At 51.9% G+C, this 22,383-nt stretch overlaps 1 protein-coding gene across 2 annotated transcripts in view; it reads right to left on the bottom strand.

Annotated features, from left to right (window-relative positions):
- Positions 1-19,933, bottom strand: part of LOC130580951 (protein CEPU-1) — a 143,460-nt gene extending 123,527 nt beyond the window's left edge. For both annotated transcript variants that reach the window (XM_057378776.1, XM_057378777.1), the window contains exon 1: positions 19,597-19,933. In XM_057378776.1, the coding sequence (XP_057234759.1) occupies positions 19,597-19,763 (167 nt within the window). In that variant the 5' untranslated portion in view covers positions 19,764-19,933. The remainder of the gene's footprint in view (positions 1-19,596) is intronic.
- Positions 19,934-22,383: the final 2,450 nt, after the last annotated feature.

The following is a 22,383-nucleotide window of genomic DNA, read 5'->3' as shown; positions in this document are numbered from 1 at the left end:
CACCCAGAAAGCCAAGGACACCACATCCTGACAGGATCCTGATTTTCTTGGAATTAATTAACTTCACTGCACCAGCACCCAGAACTGGAACAGAACTGACGTGCACGGGGGCTGTGGGCATTTTCTGAGCACACGGGGATGGGTGAGGGAGAGAGGAAGCTCCTGTTTCTCCCTAATAAAGCAGGAAGCTTTCCATCCACCACAGCATTAACAATTCCTTCATTAAAACCCAGAACCTGGGCTGTTTTTCCAGCAGGGAATGGTGCAGCACAGCCAGGATAGTAACAAGAGGTTTGCCATTAAATCAGCAGCTGAGGTCTGGTCCAGGCAGAGACATTTGGAAAGCGGGTACCTGAGTCAGCTCRAGCCCTGTCTAATCAGTCTGGGAAAATGTCAAAGGTATTTCTGCAGTGTTCACTGGCCAAAAAGACCCAATAATCTCTTTTTCCCCCCTTGTTCTTTTGTTTTTCTGAGACCTTGCCTTTYGCTGTGGAAACATTCTGCTGTAAACATACACAGCTCCCAAAAAATCAGGATTTTCTTCATAACCTGTATATTAAAAACCAACCCCCCAAAGAGAACCCTGAACTGAATACAAAACACAGTTATTGAAGAGCTGCACAGTGACAGTGATGAGGAAYAAACCCACCCAAAGTAAGGAGGAAAAGGAGTAAATAAAGAAAATATCAAGGAAAAAAGATCTGCTGAGAACACAGGAGACATTAATTGTCTAAGATCAAATGTGTATGGATAAAATATACATAAGGCTCATAAATCTACAYCGTACWGACAGATACAATGGTAACACACCCRGTTATTTTGCAAAACTTGAAATTAAAGACTCTATTTCTATCCATAAATGGCTTCTGCTCTCTTCACCTGCCACAGGTTCTGAGAAAGGAAAATGTTGTCTTTTTTTCTCCCTGAACAACTGCACAGAGATTTGGGATAATTCCCAGGGGATGGGAAGGATGCAGACAAAGCAGGTGATGAAGCCACCAACATCTCACCTCTGCAGCAAGATCCTGGCTCCTGCCACCTCCAGCCCYTATTAAACCAATATTCATTCCAAGGAGGGGAATTAAACCCTTCTGACTGGAGCTGCCTCTGGAGGAGGAGAATCCCATTTCCCAGAGCCTGCTAACACCCCAAGAATCCACACTGCACCCCATTATTCACAGCCTGGCTCTGCTCTGCTCCCAAGGGAGCAAAAATAAAAATAAATACATCAAAGGTGCCAAATAAAGCCAGGGGAGATGGCTTCTCCCATCCATCTTCCCCCTGGAAACTTCACAGAGCTCTCTGTGGATGTCCAGGCTGCTTAAAAACACGGGGGGCCCCCAAAATATGCTGGGGATAGGTCAGATTAGGGGAGCTGCATTTYCACCTCGTGTTTCTCAAACCCCTCTGCATCCCCCAGGCTGCTGAGCATTAGCAAGGAGAGAGAGGAGAGAAACCCACAAGCCTAAGAGAAAAGGAAAAAAAAAAATAGCAATAAAGGCTTTGCTGCCTCCATGCCTGGCTCTGGAGAGGCCGGGAGGCTGGTTAATGGATGTCAGTTCTGTTTCCATTGAAGAAAAGAAAAATCAATGGAGCCTCTTAGGCAGGCAGGGCACAGCCACGGCCCTGAGGCTGCTTTGCCTTCTCCTCGCCAGCCACCCCAGCCACAAACAGAGCTTGGACCCACATTCTCCATCCCAGCAGCACAGCTGAGCAGCTCTGTGGGTCCCCACAAAGGCAGGAGAAACGGGAACATCCGTAACCTAATCCTGCACTCTGCCTCTTTACCTGCAGATGTTCGCTCCCGTGGATTTCTGCAGCGACGGCTGCGCCGGGGTGGGAAGAACCTCGGCTCAAACTGCCACGTTGGCACAGACCCCACTGCAGATGCAATTACAAAGCTAAAATTCCCTTCCCAGCTACTTTTGGGGTTGGGTTTTTTTATTGTGCTCCCGTGGTTTTGCCACACTGACACGAGGCAGCGCTTTGCTGGCAGAAGGGACCCGCTCTGGGTGGTCTCCGWAGAGCTGGAGTCGGATTTTTTCCCTTTACTGCCTCTGTTTCAGCCTCTCATGCAGAAAAGATGCAGCTCAGACATTTCGTTAGCACTAAAAAGAATACTAATGAACTTGCAGGTTGCTGGGTGAGGCACCTAATGACAAGCCACATGCAGAATTGCTTCGCTGAGTCTCCTGGAAGTTACAGGGATGAGATTTAAACGGACTCAGGATGCAAAAAAAATCACAAAAAAAACCCCGTTTCATCCTCTATTTCTGCTTAGTGCAGTACCAGGTGTTCTCCTGCTGCTCAGCACCCTCACGAGGCTCTGATACACCTGATCAATGTTAGATATTTCCTATTCTGATYCTTTGGCTTCCTCTAAATGCTGGGGTTGTGATTTAGCACCTCACCAGCCAAGTTCAGCCATTTGGACCCCGTTTTACAGCAAATGGAGAGAAAAAGGCACTGCTAGGACACAATCTGTCTGACCTATTTTAGACACCTGCCTCAGACTGGGATGAATTGCACCCTTAAAAGACCCACTGCTCCCCAGTGACTGCCAAGTTCAGACACAGCCTTCCAGCATCCCAGACACCTGCAGTTCCAGGAGCAGGTATCCCAGATTTTCTGCTTTTCTGGGCTCTTCTGGCAATTCTCATGGAGCAAGAGCCACCCAGCTTTTGRCAGAATTTTTGCCAGTTCTTCTGCTTTTCCTTTCTTCCCCCTTAGCCCATGTCTTCCTGCAGTCAACCAGAGACTGAGAGATGAGCTGGTGCCTCTCTCTTCCCAGGACCTTGGGGATGCAGAGGGGTTTGAGAAATACGAGGTGGAACGGCAGCTCCTCTAATCTGACCTGTGTGTTTTGGGATCCCCCCAATGTATTTAACCAGCTTAGAGATCCACAGAGAGCTCTGGGAAAGATCAAAAACCAAAAACCAAATTTCTGGATGCCAAAATTTCTGCATGGATCTGACTGGGAACACAGAATCACGACATCCATGACAGAATGAACACAGAACCATGACATCCATGACAGAATGAACACAGAACCATGATATCCATGACAGAATGAACACAGAATCAGGACATCCATGACAGAATCAAAGCATTCTGCTTTAAGACACACTCATGGATGAAGCAGCCTCTGACACGAGCACACTGTTCTCCCAAAGTTAATGCCTCACTCAGGCTGAGAGAGACCTCCCAGCCCTCGATGGAGGAGCTCTTCAGCAAACAGCTGCCTGAAAATATGGCTGCAACATTTTGGGTAAGGATCATTCCCTTGGGAAAGCAGGGATGGGGCTCACTTTGGACAGGAAGCCATGTGTAACCAGGAATAAAAGATAAAGCACCACATCCCACCCAAGGCAAAGTCCATCTCRGCCACGGCGCTTTCTGCAGCACCAAAAAATAAGACTCAAATCTAATATCTCTCCTGCTGGGCAAAGGTTGGATATGGATCCCATTTTCCAAGCTGTCTTGTCTCCAAATAACATACCCTGATACATTTTTAGCCTTGAGTCCTACTGGGATGAGCTTATCCAATCGTGCTTTTCACCTGCACACCTCTGTCTAGCAATCTTCCCCAATAATTCGCGAAGCCTTTGGCCAATTTTAACTAAATTTGACAGAGGAACAGATGGCTCAAAGACATTAAGTACCTGCAAGCCTAGTGCAGCCAGGCAGCCAGGTACAGGAGAGGGACGCTGCGAGTGCCCCACGGAGGAAAAGGCCACAGGAAAATGAGATTCATCCTCRTCTGAACCTCGGAGAATCCACTCAGCACAGAGCCTTTCCAAACGTCCTCACCRCAGGCAGCAAATCATTGACTCCTACTTGGGCTAAAATGAAGTAAACTTAGAAGAAGCCCGGCTTTATCGGCCTCTGTGCCAGTCACAGGATGGATTTTGCATATGAAACCAGAGCCTGTGTGACAACTCAGACAAAGGAGCAAAACCAACAGGGGAGGAAAGTCAGGGATCTGCAGAACTGCAGGAAATCTTGCACCAAGGTTTGAGGGGATGGCTCATGCAGCAAATTTTGGGTGGTTCCTGCACCAAATTTTTCTTGGCTCCATTCAGGGCRTTTCTTGCATCAAGGGAGGGTACAAAACACACGATGTCAGCGGCCCCGGGCTGGCCCAGCAYGCCAGACGCCAGTAATAGAGCTGCTCATCTATTTCCCATCAATGTATCTCCTTAATGAAGGAAGATGGCTTTTTAATAAATAAAAGCTTTCACCAAAAATAGCTGCACGGCCATCTATAATCCCCTGAAAACTTATAACGGGCTAAAGTTGGGATGCAGAGAGCAGAGCARGAGGCAGTGGGGGGTGGTGAGGAAWYAGGGCAGCCCCTCCCAAACCTTTTACAGCCAGACAGAAATGCAGAACACCTTTTCTGCGCACACCTGCACACGCCTCACCCTCCTGGCACCAAAGCAGCGCCAAAAGCATTTTGCAAACTAATATTCCCAAATTCCCAACGCTTACTCAAGTACTTTTGTTTCTATTTCAGTGCAGGGGGGGAAGGAGGCAAAGAGCAGCAAAATGACTTCATCGGAAAGGGTGAAGATGGAGGAGGCAGCAGCCCCCCAAGCCAAAACCAGGGAGGGATCAGGCACCGAGCCACGTGGCCACCTCCCCTTCCRTGTCCATCAGCACCATCTCCCCTCTCCTCCAAGTAAAGCAGATTTGTCCACAAAATCAGCTCCGGGTGGCGCAGCCTCGCCCAGCAGGTACAGATGGGCTCGCTGATCAAGATGAATCATTTGGCACRTCCCGACGACCCGGGCGCAACCGCAGAACGGGCTCTTTGCTCAGGGCCCTCTCCAGGGCTGGGGCATCGGGGACAACAACGAGAGCAGCCTCCAAAACARGGAGAGCCCCCACATCTGGCCCCTTCCAGCTCATCTCCCCCCTCCCCAGCAAGGTCTGGCTTGTTTTTTTCACCGAAGCCCCCTCCCCGCTCTCAGACAAGGTTAATAGGGTAGAGAGAGAGCATCTGTTTATGAGAAGGTTATCAAGTGAAAGGCAGTAACGCAGCCTCCAAACCAGCTTTTCATAGCCTCTTACTTATTATTTAATTTGGCTCCAGTACGTGAAATTAGGCTAATGGCTGTTAAGTGGTTAAGGCACGCACATTGTCCATCTGCCGAGAAGGCTCCGGGCCGTTGTTCTGTTTCAAAGGCTAAGGAGGAAAAATAATATGAGAGTTGCATGCTGTTAGTTTGAGAGCTCATAAATGCATTTTTTTCTCCTCTTTCCCTCGCTTTTATATTTCTTTTATCTCCAGTGCTTTGCCTGTTGCAGCATTAGGAACTTCTGGAAAGCGAGTTACCGGCTTTATTATTTCTTTTTTTTTTTTTKTCAGAGCTCTTGTGCCTTTTTTTGCCTTTATTTTTTTTCTTTTCCTGAGCAGAGGGAAGGGTGAGCCAGCCCGTTCCAGCAATGCCACAGCCACCAGCTGTTGCAGTCTTCCCATTCAGCCGAGCTCAGTGCAGCATCCCCCATTTGAGAGCAGGGGAATTAAGCACAAAGCCCCGAGCTTTTGTCTCTTCTCCTTGACACCAGGACCGGCAGTTTCTCTCCACCAGCACAACATCAGCTCCGCAGTTTTCCTCACGCACAATCTGGAGCGCTCAGCCCCTCCCCACCTGCGCTCCTTGCTGCATTTAATGAGCAGTTCCACACATGGCATGGAAAGATGTGTGGTTTCCTACACATTTTAAATCTTAAATGATGCAAGCTCAGGCTGGAGCTCCCTCTTCCCTCGAGTTCTGTACATAACCAGCACCCACRCAGATTCTCGGGTGTCTCGTACAAGAGTTGAGCTCGTTCTACCATTGCTTCAGAGCAATAGTGAGGTCTCTCAAGCTCTGCTGTTTTCATGGAAGTTGTAGGAATGTAAGGGCCCTGTAAAACCCAACCAAAAGTAGGCAGCTGATTCTCAAAAACCAGCAGGAAAGGTGAAGGGCAGAAGGGACATCTGCACCTTCTTCCATGAATCCCCAAAGAAGGCACGAATGAGTCCCAGGCAGATGAGCTACAGACACAGGGAGGATAAACTGCATGTAAAGCCTGGCCAAAAATCCTTGGAATCATGGAATCACGGAATGGTTTGGGTTGGAARTTAGRAGGTCATCCAATCTCACCCCCTGCCATGGGCAGGGACACATTCCACCATCCCACATTGCTCCCAGCCCTGTCCAACCTGGCCTTGGACACTKCCAGGGGTGGGGCAGCCACAGCTCTGGACAATCTYTGGCCTCCCCAACCTCACAGGGAGGAATTTCTTCCCAATATCCCAYCTAACSYYSCCCTCTGGCAGTGGGAAGCCATTCCCCTTTGGTCCAACAGGCAAAGGAAACTGCTTTACCTGACTGCAGCTCTGGGAACAGCACGGAGAAAGGGAAGGGAAGGAGCCCTCCAGCCCTGCAAAAAAATAAAGAGCCCAAAGGCATCTCTGTCCCTTAGGCAGAAGATGAGCCATCTCTGAGTGATGAGGGTTATTTATGGGGACACGAGGAAGGAGAAGGCAGCTGAAGAGCAGATCTCATTTCCCTCTATTACTCTAACAACCCCACTCAAAATCCAACCTTGTTTTTTCCTTTCCAAGACGGAAAAAAATAACCCAAAAAACAAATAACTGAATGCCACAAACAAAGTCAGCCTTCCTTCCTTGTTAGCCCCTGATTCTGCCAGAGGTTACAGGGGTGGTTTCAGACTCACAGCAGGAGAAACAAGCAGCAGTTGGCAGCACCAGGAGAAAAGATTGGAGCATTTACCACYAGGCTTGTCCCCTCACCTCTACAAAAGGAGCCCCCAGTGCTGCTTTTCCATGGAAAGACTTTTCCAGGGTATAGCTGTGGCATTCAGGCCTGCCATCTGCTCCATCTCCCCTGGCTTTATCCCTGGGTTCTGCCTCTCTCACCAGGTATCTGMATGAATTACTCCTTCCCACTTCTACTTTTGTTCTCAAGGTATATAAACACATATTTAATTTTTTAAAAAATCTTAATCTGTTTTAATTTTTTTGCATGTAAATATATGTATTTATTTATATATTGGGGGCTGGCACTAGATTATCTTTGAGGCCCCTTCCAGCCGCAGCATTTCTGTGGTTCCATGACAAACACACACAAATTTGGTCTCTGCGTGTGCCGATGGTTGACACGTGCAGAACGAATTGTGCTCAGGGGGTGCTTTGTTACAACACTCAACCCCTAAATTCCCACCCCGTACCCATTTTGACACCGCTATCCCATTTTCCCGCTGAACCTAACCCAAAATGCACCATCCAGACTGCGTTTTTTTGGGGGAATGATATGAGGAAAACAGGAAATTAAGCTGATGGTGCTGCCTGACGGGAGGATAAAGCGTCTGCGTGCTGGAACAACCACCAAAGCGAGATGCTCAGCCCATGTCCTGCAGCTCTGCACCTGCTTGCACTGACAAATAACTGCCCGGCGTGCAAAGCTGTCTGGATTATGGAAAAGAGCGGAATTCACAGAAATCTGCCCAGATTTGGTCGACCAGTGCAGGAAACTCACGCTGGTGCGGCAGTTCCCGGGGCGGGGAGGCGAGCTCGTGCAATATTTTTCTTTGACACTGGCAGAAGCCCTGCTCCRACACATTTCTCCCTGTTCTGCTGCCAGCGCTGCTTAATTCCCGCGGCAGGCTGGCGGGAGCAATCCCAGCAGAAGTCTGACACCGTGTGAATAGCACATCCCGCAAATCTGCAGGATAGAGAACATCTGAAAACCAGGTTAAGGGATAAATACTGACAAGGCCTGACTGCAGAGAGGAGYGTTCGTTCGAACACCTGCGTGAACTGGAGGATTGTTACAGTTTTCCCCTCTGAACCAGGCGATTGAGATGTACGGAAAACCAGAAGGAGGGAGGAATTCAGACCCTCCATGCTGCCCCCCAGAGAGTGGGGGCTTCCATCTGAATTTGGGGGAAGCTGGCAGGGCAGGGCTYGCAGGAAGCATTCCTCAAGGAATCYTTCCCATTACCACCCAGCCAGGGAGCATATGCAAGGAAGGGAAGGATTACAGCACTTTGCTTCTGATCATCTCTGTTTTGAAGGGTTTTTTTGGCCTTAGTCGCCAGCAAATTTGGCAAGAGGTTTCCAAAGCACTGAGCTGGCAGTTGTAGGGAAGAGGGTGGCTTTATYCAAGACATAAAAATCCAGGGAGATGGCTTTGAACTAAAGCTGATGCAGGGGAAAGACAAAAAGRAAATATCCTTGTGGGCACAGCAGCTGCTTTGGAGACAGCAGGGAAAATTTGTGGAGAGGAGGATGAGCTCAGAGAAGAGTTTTTCCCAGACTGCAGGATCACAGCGTGGAAAGAGGAGTCCTGAGGAGGACAGGCTCCATCTTTTTTCCTCTGATTCCTTTAAGAAAGGGAGGCTTTGACCCCCTCCTCTCCTCTCAGGGGAACGGGGAAGGAGGACACGCTGCTCACAGCCTGCAGCCTCGCTGGTGGGAYGGGAAATTGCTCTGCTCCTGCTGGGATCTGCAGCCCTGGCCACGATGGGGAGTGATGGATGAAAGGGAGGGAGAGGAGGAGGAAGCTGTGTCTTAAGGCTCTGCAGCAGCAAATGGCCTCAGCGATTAGAACTGAGTGGGCAGCTGTGTATCACTCTGGATTTTCTGCCTGTTTCATCACTAGCAGTGACTCAGGAATATTCTTCATCGCCCTCAAGCGAGGATATGATCATTTTCTGCCACTTGAGATGAAGCTAATTTTACAGCAGCTTAGAGGGAGAGAGATGTCATGTGCTGATTTCTGTGCTGCCTGCATTGCCCAGTGCTGCAGCAYGGCCAGGCCATAGGTGCTGCCTGCTGGAAGTTAAACCACACGGCACAGGGACAGAAAATCCAGAGAAAGGGTGTTTGGAATCCTGGAAAGATAAGGAAAAAAAAACAGCACAGAAACAAGAGTTCCCAGCCAGGAGAGACATAACAGCATCCCTTCTCCAGGCAGGTTCATGGAATCCCAGCATGGTCGGGATGGAAGGGGCCTTAAAGCCCATCCAGTGCCACCCTGTGCCAGGGGCAGGGACATCTTCCACTATCCCAGGGTGCTCCAAGCCCTGTCCAGCCTGGCCTTGGACAWTTCCAGGGRTCCAGGRGCAGCCACAGCTTCTCTGGGCACCCTGTGCCAGTCCTGTTCATTAGGAGGAGAAGCATCCAGACTGCCTGAAGGTATGGAATGTGCTCCTGATTGGGCACGTGTGCTGAGCAAAATCAATGGGCAGAGAGCAGAACTCAAAGGGCTGATCTCACCACTCACATCCAACCAGCCCGGAGACTCCAAATTTACAGAAACCAAATCCCAGTGAGTGAGGAGCCCACTTTTCACAGAATCCCACCATGGTTTGGATTGGCAGCAACCTTAAAGCTCATCTCATTCCCACAGACTCCAAATTTACCAAAACCAAATCCCAGTGAGTGAGGAGCCCACTTTTCACAGAATCCCACCATGGTTTGAATTGGCAGCAACCTTAAAGCTCATCTCATTCCAGCTCCCTGCCATGGCCGGGACACCTTCCACTAGATCAGGCTGGTCAAAGTGAAAAGAGTTTGCAGTTCTGGTGACAAATCTCTCCCTTGGCACATCAGATCCTGGGTCTGGCTGAGCTCCCCCTCTCCTCCTGTCTGCATTTCCCACGGAGCTGGGCTGAGATGGCCCCAGAACCAGAGTCAATGCCGGCACCACAGCTGGACTGCCTGGGCTGCTGGCAGGAACCAGCCCTGTGGCCACACTCAGATGGGTTTTCTTGCTCCCTGCTCAGGCCATTTATTTATTTTTGAGATGCAAAAGCTGCCTTCGCACCAGGCACTGGCAGTGCCTCACCAGGCTCCCTGYGCGAAGCCGCGGTCTCCCCGCCACCGCCCGGCATGTGATTCCTTGACAGCCCTGGCTTCGGGAGCTAACTGGCAGGGGTGGCTGCATTTGCAGGGGAAACGGAGCAGTCCTGCCAGCTTCTAGTGACAAAGGGAGTGTTTATAACAGGCACGGTGACAGCTGTCCGAATGCCACATTTATTTACAAAACGTTAGTTAAATTACTGACAGTTGGCGCCGCGAAGGGAAGCTGAGAGGAAGAGCTGACACGTCCCCGGCGCACTCCTTCGGCAGCCCCATGGTGCCTCTCTGCAGGCTCCCAGCCTCCCTTCCCAGTATGACGCCTCCCTTTGCTCAAGGTGTCATCTGCACCTTCTCTCCTTCCCTTCCCTTMCCACCAAACCTGCCAGGAGATCGTCCTGCAATTCCCATCGACCCTGGAGAGTCAAAATGGGTCAAGCTCCTCCAAACAATGCAAGGCCACCAAGCATTCAGTCTTTTCTAGAAGGACCAAGAGGATGCTGATGATCCTGTGATCCCTTCAGACTTCAGCAGTTCAGATTATTTCAGGCAGTGCCACTTGAATGGATGGAGGTCACCGGGAGCATCTCTGGATGGCCAAAAATGTCTGTGTTGTTTTCAGCCTCACAGAGGTGTCTGAGGTGAAGGCCCCGTGTCTGCTGAGCAATGTCAACAGTCTGCAGGCTGCTGGCTTGGAACCAGCAAGGAAATTGCAGCTGCCATCCTCCAGGAGACAAGGACAAGCGGAGAAATTTAGGAGCCCAGCTGACATGCACCAGTGGAAGCGTCTCCCCTGACCGAGCACCTCCACAACGAGGCAATAACAACCCCCAAGATGGGATTTTGACTTTCTGACTGGAGAATTGTTCAGGCTGGAAAAGGTCTCTAAGATCATCGAGTCCAGCCGCTCCCCAGGCCATTACTAATTGTGTCCCCAAGTGCCACATGCACATGGCTTTTAAATCCCCCAAGGGGTGAGGACTCCACCACGGCTCTGGGCAGCCCATTCCAGTGCTTGGCAGTCCTTTTGGTGGAGAAACATTCTCTAATATCCAACCTAAACCATCCCTGGTGCAATTTGAGGTCGTTTCCTCTTGTACAATCGCTCATGACTCGTGAGAACGACCCCCACATCCTGCCCGGCCACAGAATGCAAGGAAAAGAAGAGAATCTTTAATTCCACAAGTCAAGGCCAACAGATACCTTTGGCTCCTCGTGTTTGTAGAGGACTAAATCACATCACCTGCGCACACACCACGAGGAACCTCCAAACTTGCTCCTTCCCAGCACYGCCACGTTTTGCCCTGACTCCCACACTGTGCAAGTTTGCAGAGCAAACAGGGTCCTGGCGTGCCTTGGCCRGCTGGAAATTTGGCCTTGGAAAACATCATTCAATATAAACTTTGTCTGATTCAAAACAGTGCAGCTCTTCCAAACAGTAGACAGCAACAGGAGGGATGAAGTTTGATGGGAAAAATGGCCCAAGATGTAAAGCAGTTCAGAGGTGAGTAGGGAGAGATTTATTTTCAGTCAAATGCAAACTCTGTGTGTCCAGAAATCCTTCCCCTTCTGAGGCTGAATGAAATCAGAATCTCACTATTTCCTATGAARCACTTCTAAACCCCAAATCTCCCTTTAGCTTAATCAGAGAACTTCCTGTAACATTTGAMAAGATGCTCCACTGAATTCACAAACTCAGATAAAAGGAAAGAAATACTRTTTTTCCAAGCAAACCCAAACTTGCCCTCTTCCCCACAAGGGAATTCTAAGTCAAACCCTTTCCACTCAAGGTACACGAGAAAGAAATGGTTTGTTTAATAAAAATATCTGGTTTTGAATTTAAAAAAAAATACTTTCTTATTTAACAAATGATTCAAAGCTGAAWTTTTTGAATGAAAGTAGGAGAAACAGGATCTCTCCAAGCTCCTGMTGCATAGCAATGGAAGAAAAATTGGAAAATACTTCCTTGAATTTTCACCTCGGCCACCCCTCTTCTGAGATCATGAAGAGCTTTCTACTGGATGTAAGAGAGGRAAAAGGATGCAAGATAATTAAGGTTATTTGAGGAATAAAGCCCTACACACATAATTGACTGAATTTGGAAGACTGAAGGGTAAGAACCCAAATATGCCTTSAAATATTAGTGCTGTGCCTATCTGTAGATCCAAAGTATCCTGAGATTTGGAAGTGTCTCTTAGCCTGAAGCTGCCCTGCTCTCCTTTCATACCTTTGAGAATTTGCTTTTCTCAACAGCTTCCTCTCATGCTTCTTATTAGAGATGTGTAAAAACCATGAGGCTGAAAAACACGCTGGTTTTTGCTGAACCGAGGATGTGAAGCTGCGAAAATAATGATCCCACCATGAAAAAAAAAGGAAAAAAGAGACTCAAAAATCCCAAGTAATGAATGTTTGGATCATGGCTGGGGCTCTGCATGTGTCTGATAAAACAGACACAGGTGTCAGAGCCATTTATGGTTGCAGGCACAGAGCCGGTCAAAATCTCCCATCTCTGGGAAAAAAATCCTGTGATATTTCACCAGCTGCTCATGTTGGAAGGTGGTTTTATCCCTTATTTACTCTGTCCTCATTGACATGCAGAGCTGGACTCGCTCGTCTCCTGTTTGACCCTTGCTGTCCTTTCCTACTCAGCACTGTCCCCAAAGCTGTCCCCACCTTCAGACCAGGCTCAGCTCTCCAGACCCCGTCCCAATTCCTCTCCCTGGCTTTTCCAGGGGATAATCCAGCTGCAAAGTCAAGTTTGCCTGCAGATTTTCCATTCCCACCCGTCTGCCTCCTCACTCTGCACATAAACTAAGGATGCTTCCCAGCGTGACTGCCGTGGTGACAGCCAACACCACTCCCCAGCAGCTGAAGAATCCTTATTTAAACCAGGATTTTTAATATCCTCATGATGGAGATGCTGTTGGCGGCTGAGCAGACGCTGCAGCATCCAGACAGCCAAGCCTGAGCCTCAGACTTGGCTCCTTCACAGCCTTGCACCTCCGAAAACTGCGCCCAAGGAGAGCAGAAGGTATTTCCCACTTGCTTTGCAAAGGTGSCACATGCAACAGCGAGCAAACCCCGAGGAGAAGGAATTCCGCATTGCTATTCCACACACAGCCCGACAGCAGTCTGCATATTGTGGCAAGACTGAAATGCTGTCTTCCAGCCTGATCCCCAGTCCATTACAGTTGGGATAAAGACTSGTGGTGACATTAATGAGCACTGGATCAGCCCCTTTGCTGGCATAAATCTCTCTGTCGCCACGGTGGGATTGCATTTTCCCCATTTGCCTGTTTGTTTGGCTCTGGGTTCTCATTACAATTTCTATTAGCCCAGGCTCCCACTGATGTGGTCGTAGATTAGTTCCTTCCTGTTTTTTTTCCCTCTTTCCTCCTGAAGGAAAATAAGGGTGCCTGAGTTCAAAGTGGCAGGTTTTGGCAGGTCTGGGGGGAGGAAAACAACGCTGTCTGATCAGGAGGAGGATTTTTCCAGCAGCAYAGATTGGAGTAACTCCAGAGAAGCTGACAGAAATGACGAAGACTTGGGCAAGCTGAGGATGACCCACATCCTCAAACCACCTCTGCTAACACAGGCAGGAGCTGCCAGCTCAGGACTGCAGTGCCAGCAGCAGCGTGGCCCAAAGGGCGCTGCCAGGGTGGCACTGGGACAGCACATCAGGACAGCCAAGGGATGGAGATGAGGCCAGGTGCCACCCCTTGGACGGGCACACACAAATGCTCGGGTCCAAGGCTCACATGAGCTCATGATTATGGTGAGGCAGTGCCAGRGCAGAGTTTGGGGTGTGAGCAGCCCCACAGAGGCATCGCTTTCCCATGTCCCAGCATCCCTGATTTTACTCCAGGTCYCACCTAAACATCCACACACCCAGCAGCTCTGCACACCCCAGCCATACACCAGGAACCCCCAAAATGACAATTCCCTGGCATATCCAACCCAAAAACCTCCCCGCTGCCTCTTCAAACCCCATACAAGGGCAGAACATGGGTGGACACCTCTGGTGCCCTCCAGTAGGACACTTTCAACATTTTCCTTCCAGAGGGATGAATCCTGCCACAAAGAGACTGCAACGCAAGCAGATGACTCATGGAGCAGAGAAAGGAAGCGTTGCAATTGCTGTGCACGAACCAAGACATTTATAGGACCTGGGAGGGCACCTAACGTCACACRAGGAGCCGAGGGCAGGGCTGGCAACTGAAAATCCATTTTCTAACCCCACCTTAAACACCAGAAACAGCACCCCAGCACCTGTGGGGCTGCTCTGGCTTCCCTTCCTCATCCCAAGGTAAAGGCTGTTTGGTTTCAGCCTTTCCTGATGCGAGATGCTTAACCCAGGATGGAGACAACAGCTCCACAAAAGCACACTTGTCCCCTAGGAGACCCCAGCTCCAGTGAACCAGAGGCAGCAGCTCTACCAGGAAAGCTATAAAGGGAAACCCTCCTCTGGCACAGCAATCAGGAGCTTGTCTCATCTCAGATGGAAATTGCACTCAGGGAAAAAAAAAAAAAAAAAAAAAAGAGAATAATCCATGCATATGACTTTTTTTTTTTCACCACTTTAAGCTGATTCCATCTCCGAGATGGGAGAGAGGTGGCAGAGATTTGCTGACATGTCACTTTGGTAATAAACTCCTCTTTCAGAAACGTGCCATYGCCAGCAAAGCAATCGGCTCGTGAGCTACAAACCATGGCAAGCGCTGCACGTGGGGCTCCTACAGCCCCTCAAACAGGGCATCCCCGGGAACGTGGGGACAAAACCCTGACCAGAAAGGAGGAGCCAGAAAGTGGAGACAAAACCCTGACCAGAAAGGAGGAACCAGCAAGTGGGGACAAAACCCTGACCAGAAAAGAGGAGCCAGCAGGTGCAGACAAAACCCTGACCAGAAAGGAGGAGCCAGAAAATGGGGACAAAACCCTGACCAGAAAGGACGAGACAGCAACAGTGGGAAGAGGAGAGAGGCAGGGGTGAATGGCACCACGAGGGATGCAGGAGAATGTGCTCTGCCCCTTCTTCACCTTAACAGAAAAAGGGTCCAGCACAGCCCTGAATTTATTCCCAAAACCTCAGGACAAAAAGGGGAGAGGTTTGAAGAAGAAGGGCAAAGGTACTGGATGCTGGAGAGTTGGGTTTTTCAGACATGAGTGGGCAGCTTAGCTCCATCCTCACCCATCTTCACAGGACTGCTGGAAGCTGCTCCCAGCCCATCCCAGGTGCTCAGAATTCCTTCACTGCTCAGGAACTGAAAAAAGCACAGGTACTACACCTCAGCTATATATTCCCACTCTGGGCGTGGGATGTAGGCACAGAGTGGGAAAGTGGGCAGGAAAGCAATCAGGAGTCTCTGAAATAAATAACTGCAGCAGGATGAAAACTAGCAGGTACTGGGCTTGGAAACCACAGCAATGGGATGGTTTTTTCCAGGGAGCAAGGTGCCACAGGTCTGAGTCCTGATGTGGAAATACAGAATTTGTTTGTGCAAGGATGTGGGGAGCAGGCTGAGGAGGGTGGGATAAGGGAACACGTAASTTGGGGTGTTCTCAGCTGGTGGGACAGGGTGGACAAGCAACACTCCCTCTGTGGGGTTATTGCAGCCCAGAGTGGGAGTGGGAGCCTGGAGCAAAACGGACACAGAGCCATGCAGTTACCAAAGGAGRTTTAGCAATCAGGGCTGGCCCCTTTCATCATCACCCTCTGCCCTGTCTGGCTTTTGCAACTCCCACCAGGAGCCCAGCCCAGCGCTGGGCAGCACTCCCTGAACCCCCCTGAACCCCCCATGCCTCAGGCGAGGACACAGGCACGGCTTTCCCAGGGACAGCCAGCCTGGAACGGGCTCCCCTGCCCTCCTCCCCCCGCAGGATTTCTGCACTCATTGACTGCAAACCACAGAGGCAGCTGCCCAAAACCTCAGCAGAGAATCACCCTCGCTCAAACCCTGGCAGGAGCAGCACTGGGGGAGACACAGAGGCTCCCCCAGGACCTGGCGTTGGAGCACACCACATTTACCCATTGGAGACCATCCCTTTTTTCCTATTACACAATAAAAACACAGCAAAGCAAATTCCTGTGAAAAAAAGGGGGAAAGATGGGGCAGCAAAGAGTCACAGAAAACAGGCCCATCTCTGAAAAATAGTCTTTTCTGCTTAGCAAACAAGCTCTTTCTGTTTGCACCCATCAAACAAACATGCTTGATTTTGTTTTGTTTCGCAGCCAAGCTATCATTTCTCCAAAAATTATTTCAAGCGCACAACGGGGGCCAAATAAATTTGCAAAACAGGCTTAGGTAAACCACAGCAGAGCTCAGTGRCAAAGCTCACAGCCCTTTTTACAGCCTGAGTGGAAACCACGGGAAACATCAGGGTTAAAAAGAGCTTTTCCTCATGCTTAACTCAGATCTGATTTTAGTGTTGGGATCAAAGAGGGGAACAAATGAAGGCATTGCATCACCCTGCCAAGGAAACGGGAGGAGACGGAGAGAGGAGCACAGGAGGCTTTGGGGGGACACCATGCAGGCGCCTGTGCTGCTGATGGGAACGTCAGAGCCTCGCCGTGGAAAGCGCTGACTGATGCCAATTAAAGTGAAATCATAATCAAGCCATTTGTTTTGGTGCCCAGAGAGCTGCTCCAAAGGTCTCAGCAATGCCTGGACKCGGTTCAAGCACCGCATGGAAGTTYRGGATGGGTCCTCTCCAGCGTGAGCCACTCACTGCTGGTGAGAGCAGAGGATGTCTGGATGTGGTGGGAGGGGATGAAGATTTGCCTCATCCTCACAATCTGGGTTTGGGGACACAAGAAAGGACAAAAAGCTCTGACCTTCATCTGCACACARCTCCTTGGAGTAACCTCAAGGGCAGGACCAACACATCCGTCAGTAAAACACTAAACCATTGGACACAACCTCTCCCTATTCCTGCAGRTTTTGCTGCATCCAGGAGTAAATCCGACCCCCTTTTATCCCAGGTAGAAGCTCTGACCCAACATCTAAAGCTTGATTTAAATTTAATACAGTGATCTAAAGTGCTGGTACCCATGACATGTCTGTACCCTGCAGCAGAAACATCACGAGATACAAAGAAATATCTGAACATCYCCAGTGTTTCGTGTCCTAAACTGATTCCCTGCAGTAGATTGGATGGAGCAAAGCCTTTACAACAGACAAGTCTCCTTGCAGYTTTCAATCCAGCTTTTTTTCCGGCACTGAATTTGCTCTGCTCGGAGGGACAGAGCTGAAAAGAGCCTCTTGGCAGGGCACCACTGCTCAAACACACCCGCCACCCCAATAAAACAACCTATTTCCAACAGCAAAAAYCTCTCCCTTGGGAAGAGGGGGGGACAGGACTTTCCAGAGAAACAGCAACTTCTGCTGCTGAGTTCTCAGCTTGCTCCTCATTTTGGCATCTGTGAAACACCAAGAAGGGACCTCTCTCTAGAAACATCTCTCCTTCCAAATCCTTGGCTGCAGCTCCCCGTCCTCCCACCTTGCATGGAAATGAGTGGGATTGGATTAGACCTGATTTTTGGGGTGTTTTTTTTCCTTCCCTGACTGCCACCCATGCAGGGCCAGGCAGGAGGTGGCCGGGAGCATGGCTGGGCTCTGCCAGAGCCTTTGTAGCAGCATTGCTATTCTGCACAAGTTAACTCCTCCACAACAGATCGATGGGCACGCCGGGCTGGGAGGGGAGCAGGCAGGAAGATTCATGCTTCCTTGATTTCCTCTGGTTTTTCACATGCTCTGCTCCTCCTGCCACAGCGCAGGGACTGACCAGGGGTGCAGCAATATCCCACTGCCTGCTGGGCCAACTGCTGCCACCCCAAAGCAGCAGGAAAAGACCTCCAAACGCCCAGGCAAAGCACACTCCCCCAGCTCTCTGTCACCAAAGCAGAGCCCCGAGCCGGCGGTGGCAGCAAGCCATTAATTTCCAAGAGCAGTGTCTGCTCCAGGGGCAGGGCAGCAGGATCATCATCTGCACAKCAGGAATGGCACCCACACGGGCTGYACATCCCAAAGGCCACRTGCCCCTCTCCTGGGCACACCTGMATTCWYGAGGCACCTGCCAAGGGACAGCCCTGCCACCAGAGCAGCTCCCAGCTCTACTGGGATGTGCCTATGGCAGCTCTGGGATGATGACATTGCTGTCCTCCCTCCCCAGAGACACCTCCCAGGGGCAGGATTTGTCCCCTTGCCCATGAAACCTCCCCAACAGAAGGAAAGAATCCCTCCTGCTGACTCACCCAAGGTTCCCTTTGTTCTCCTCCAACACCGGGCAACCACCCAGTGCCARGGCAGAGCACCTGGATCCATGGTGTGGATCGAGATCCTCGATCTCTGCMCAAAACCTCGTGCAGGCCCTCACCAGAGCCGCTTGCCATAAGTTTGCAGAGGACCCACCCAGCTGCTGCCACCCCCCGTGTGCTTCACTGCCCAGACCCCCAGGAACCCAAACCCCTCCCTCTTTGACAGCAGAATCTGTAGGAATTTTGGCACTTGGTAGAACACAGCGATTCAGGACAGAAAAGCAGCTACCACTATTTTAAAGCTAAGTTCAATGAGGCAAATTCCTAAGCCAGACACTCCATCCTCCAYCCTCTGCCACCCGATTCTCCAGCCTCTTTGCCCAGTCGTGCCATGACGCAAGACAAACCCACAGCAATGGCCACAGCGCAGCCCCCACCCTCCCAGGARMMCTCAAGGGCTCTAGGGGGAYKCAAGACTTGGATAAAAACAACASAGTTGCRGGAAAATTCCTGCTGAAATTCCTCMTGGGGGCTTTTTTTCCTGCCCTGGCTTGGCCCCTCTCCACTGGCGTGGAGCAGGAGTGCGGTGTCACAGCRCACACCCAGCTGGCCCCGCAGATGTTGGTGTCACCTATTCAGGAGGAGGAAAGTTGCTCCCGAGCATGCCGGAGTTGCAAGCGCCGCTTCCCAGCGCTGCAATTAAAACCTGGCTTTTGATTTTTAATGTCCCTATCAAACATCCTCTGGGATGACTGCGCCCATCTGCTGCGAGRACAGGGACGAGTGTCTGGGCATAAGATGTCCCAGAAGTTATGCTGAGCAAAATCACGGATTCCTCAGCAGCTCCCAAACCCCTCGGATCGCTGCTGCAGGAGACAGGACCTGGTGCAGCGCCCAGCCCCCATCTCCCCCCTCCCCAGGCAGGGAGCAGCACCCCTTTGCCTCTGGAGCAATGGGATTTTTAAGGAGCGGAGCATCCACCTGCCTGGAGCCAGCCCCGTCCTGCACTTCCCTATTCCAGCAGGTCTGGACCTGAGGAAAAGGCACGAAACCACACCAGGGGGTCAACATCTCCCCCTGTCCCCAGGCCGGGGTGATCTGACACCGATGAAGACACCCCGGGAGCAGAGCGGGATTTACCCGCACCGAACGTAGCCGAAATGCCCGAGCCGCGGTACCGACAGCGGGGATTGAGCCCCTGCCCCGCGCTGCTGTGGGGCAGGGGGGCAAAAGGGAACCGCATTCCCTTATTCTTCATCCCCCAGTAACTTTCCCAGAGACAACTGGGGCGGCTGAGCCCAAGCCCAGTCCCCCGGCATTCCAATCTCTCCGCTCGCTGCCCGGTGCCATCCCGCACCGCCGACCGACACGGCGCGTCCCCCGCGGGGAAACTGAGTCACGTCCTCAAAGTCACCATGCAATCAGGACCCCCCCGAGCCCCCCCAGGCCCAAGTCCAGCTGCTCCTACCTGAGCGTGGCGCTCTCCCCTTGCCGCACTGTCACGTTGTCCATGGCTTTGGGGAAGGTGGCATCTCCGCTGCGCACGGGCACTCCTGCGGGCACAAGGAAGAGCAGCCTGAGACAGAGGACGACCAGGCACCTCCAGGGCAGGGCCAAGCACCCACCGACCCCCATCCTGGGCAGCGGGGACTTTTCCAACAGGCAAAAAACACACCCGACAAGGCGAAAAGGGGGAAGGGGTGGGTGGAGAGGAGGGATGGGGGGGAGCAAAACCACCGGGGCGAGCGCTGCGGAGCTCCACGGAGATCAGGAGAGCCCCCGGCAAGGCTGGCTGCGAGCGCTGAGCCTGCCGAGCGGCATCGGAGGGAGTCCCGCTGTCCTCGGGCGAGGGAGGARGACGGGAGGGCCGGGGGGAGGAGGAGGAAGAGGAGGAGAAGTGGCAAAGGTGCTGGGCGAGCCGGTTCTTCGGGCAGCAGTCCGAGGCTCACTTGGGCGAGGAGGCGCCGGGGGGGCCCGGCTGTACCCCACTCCCGCACGCTTGTCCCGAGGCGGGGGCAGTCCAAAAACCAATAAAAACCCAAAAAAACACCCCCGAGGCGAGCTAGCAAAGGTGTCCAGGAGCGAGAAGGCACAGCGGGCAAAAGCCTTCGGGATGCCCTGCGGCTCCTCTCCTCCCGCCCCGCTGCCGGGGGGCTGGTCCAGGCGGGATGCAGGATGCCGGGATGCAGGATGGGGATGAGAGGACGGCGGGATGCAAAATGCGGGGCTGTCAGGCTGCCGGAGCCCCTGGCTGGCCTCAGCGGCGGGCGGGAGGGGCGCGGGGGGGCGGCGGCGGCAGCACCCCGGCCCCGGCCGGCAGCATCCCCGGGGTTGTCATGGCAGCGGCTCCAGCGCTGCCCGGCGCCTCGGCTCCCGCACGGCCCGAGCCCCGCACACGGGCGGGCGGGCGGCAGCGGGGCGGGATGCGCAGGAGGACACGCACATTAACCCCCGCCGCGCCGCGCTCTTCGGGGGGATGTCAAGACCCCCCGCTCCTTTCTCCTCTCTCTCCCCCCGCGCTTACCTGGCGTCCCGCAGCCAGCGCCGCGCCACCGTCCCCTTTGCCCTCCTCTACCTCTGCACCTTCCCCATCCCAGGCGGCAAAGTCACTGTGCACCAGGGGAAACTGAGGCACGGGTAATATCCCCCCTTTCCCCCCCTCCTCGGCCAGGTGATGATGAGGAGAGGCAGGAGCGTGTCCTGCTGCTCCCCTGCACCTCACAGACACAGCGTGAGCTTAAGTGGCAAATTCCTCCCCAGCTGCAAGCACGGTCCCCGCGTACTTTTTATCAGCTCATAATTTAACAAATATCACATTTGCTTATGCCGAGTAATTCCTCCTTCCCTCCGCTAGTGGCTAAACACATTAATATTTCCAGGCACAGTTCCATGCTGGTAAAAAAAAGGTGCCGGGGAGCATCCTCAGAGCAGAGAGTCCCGGAGGCAGCAGTGAAATCACAGCTTTTGGGGAGCTGCACCCCTCAAACCCCCTCAGMGGCAGCAGCCCAGCCTTAGGGAMAACCAAATCTCCCCCACTTGCAGTSCYCAATGAYTTCCCTGCTTTGYYTTATCCAAAAATCCTCCCTGCATTCCCCCACCGTGCGCTCGGCAGCTTTTACACGGCACCAGYGCGGGGTGGTTTTTTTTGTTGKTTTTTTGAGTTCGCTGCTGCCAACCTGAGCTGGATTCAAACTGGTGACCTAGATGTGAAAGGATCCATAGCCCGTTACTAATCCCCGGAGTCTCCGAATCCCCTGTAAACTACTGCTTAATTCACTAACTGTGCTATTTAATCTCTAAAACATTATGAGCTGTGCCGGCCAGAGGAAACACTCCATCAAATAAAGCTTTATTATTATTGTGCGTGCTGACTGGTCATACGAGAAGGGGATTGCTCTGCAAGTCTCTCTACTTTTTCCTTGTCTGAAGGTTCCCTGCTCCTTGAATTTAGCGCTGGTGGGACGTGCTGCCTCCAGCCCTGTGTTTTCCCAGAGGAATCGGCAGCCTTCCCCAGCTCTTGGCAGAAGGACTTTAATCCCTGCAGTGAACTCTGCTGCCTGAACTGGCAGGGGAGGGGGAACGCTGCATTCTGCGGATCCTTTGGGGCCTCAGATTACATGGGAGGGGTCTCTAAAACCTCACTGCATAAAGAGAGACCATCAGAGGCGGGGGAAAAGACTCTGACCAGGGTTGTGTGATTGTAGCGGGTTGTACGAGTCGGCAAAGAATAAAATACACCAATCCTGCTGATTGCTGCGGCATCCAAGCACCCCTGGCAGGATGGGGACCCTGCTGGGATACCTGCAGGACCATCACACAAGAGGCTGCTCTTTGTGGGGCCGCTCCTTTGAACGGGCAGAGACCAAGTCCTGTGTCAGCAAAACCAGAGGGATTCCAATAACCACAGCCAGTTAACCTTTTAACACGGAATTCAGTCCCGGACCGCCAGGAGCATCTGAAATCACGAGGAAAAAAAAACACCTCCCTGCACTGGAAGTGTGCGATGCCGGGGCAAAACGTGACCCGCAGAGCTGTTTCAGCCCYTGCCAGGGCTGAATTTGGCCCACTGTTAGGAGATCATCAGCAGCATTGTTTGAAAATCCCAAGGAATTTACATCCAATGCGCTCCTGCATACTAAAGCCCGGCAGCATCCCTGGTCTCCCTCCCTCTCTCGCATACATACAATGTACATATAAATCAGCCTGTCACAGCTCGTCTCTTTTCTGACAGCTGTAATTGCTTCGGACTATAAAA

Source organism: Malurus melanocephalus, unplaced genomic scaffold, assembly GCF_030028575.1.
Source record: "Malurus melanocephalus ecotype Western Australia unplaced genomic scaffold, MMel_1.1 scaffold_374, whole genome shotgun sequence".
NCBI classification, from domain to species: domain Eukaryota; kingdom Metazoa; phylum Chordata; class Aves; order Passeriformes; family Maluridae; genus Malurus; species Malurus melanocephalus.
The sequence above is the reverse complement of the archived record's forward strand: the minus strand, read 5'-3'. Positions and strand labels throughout refer to the sequence as shown.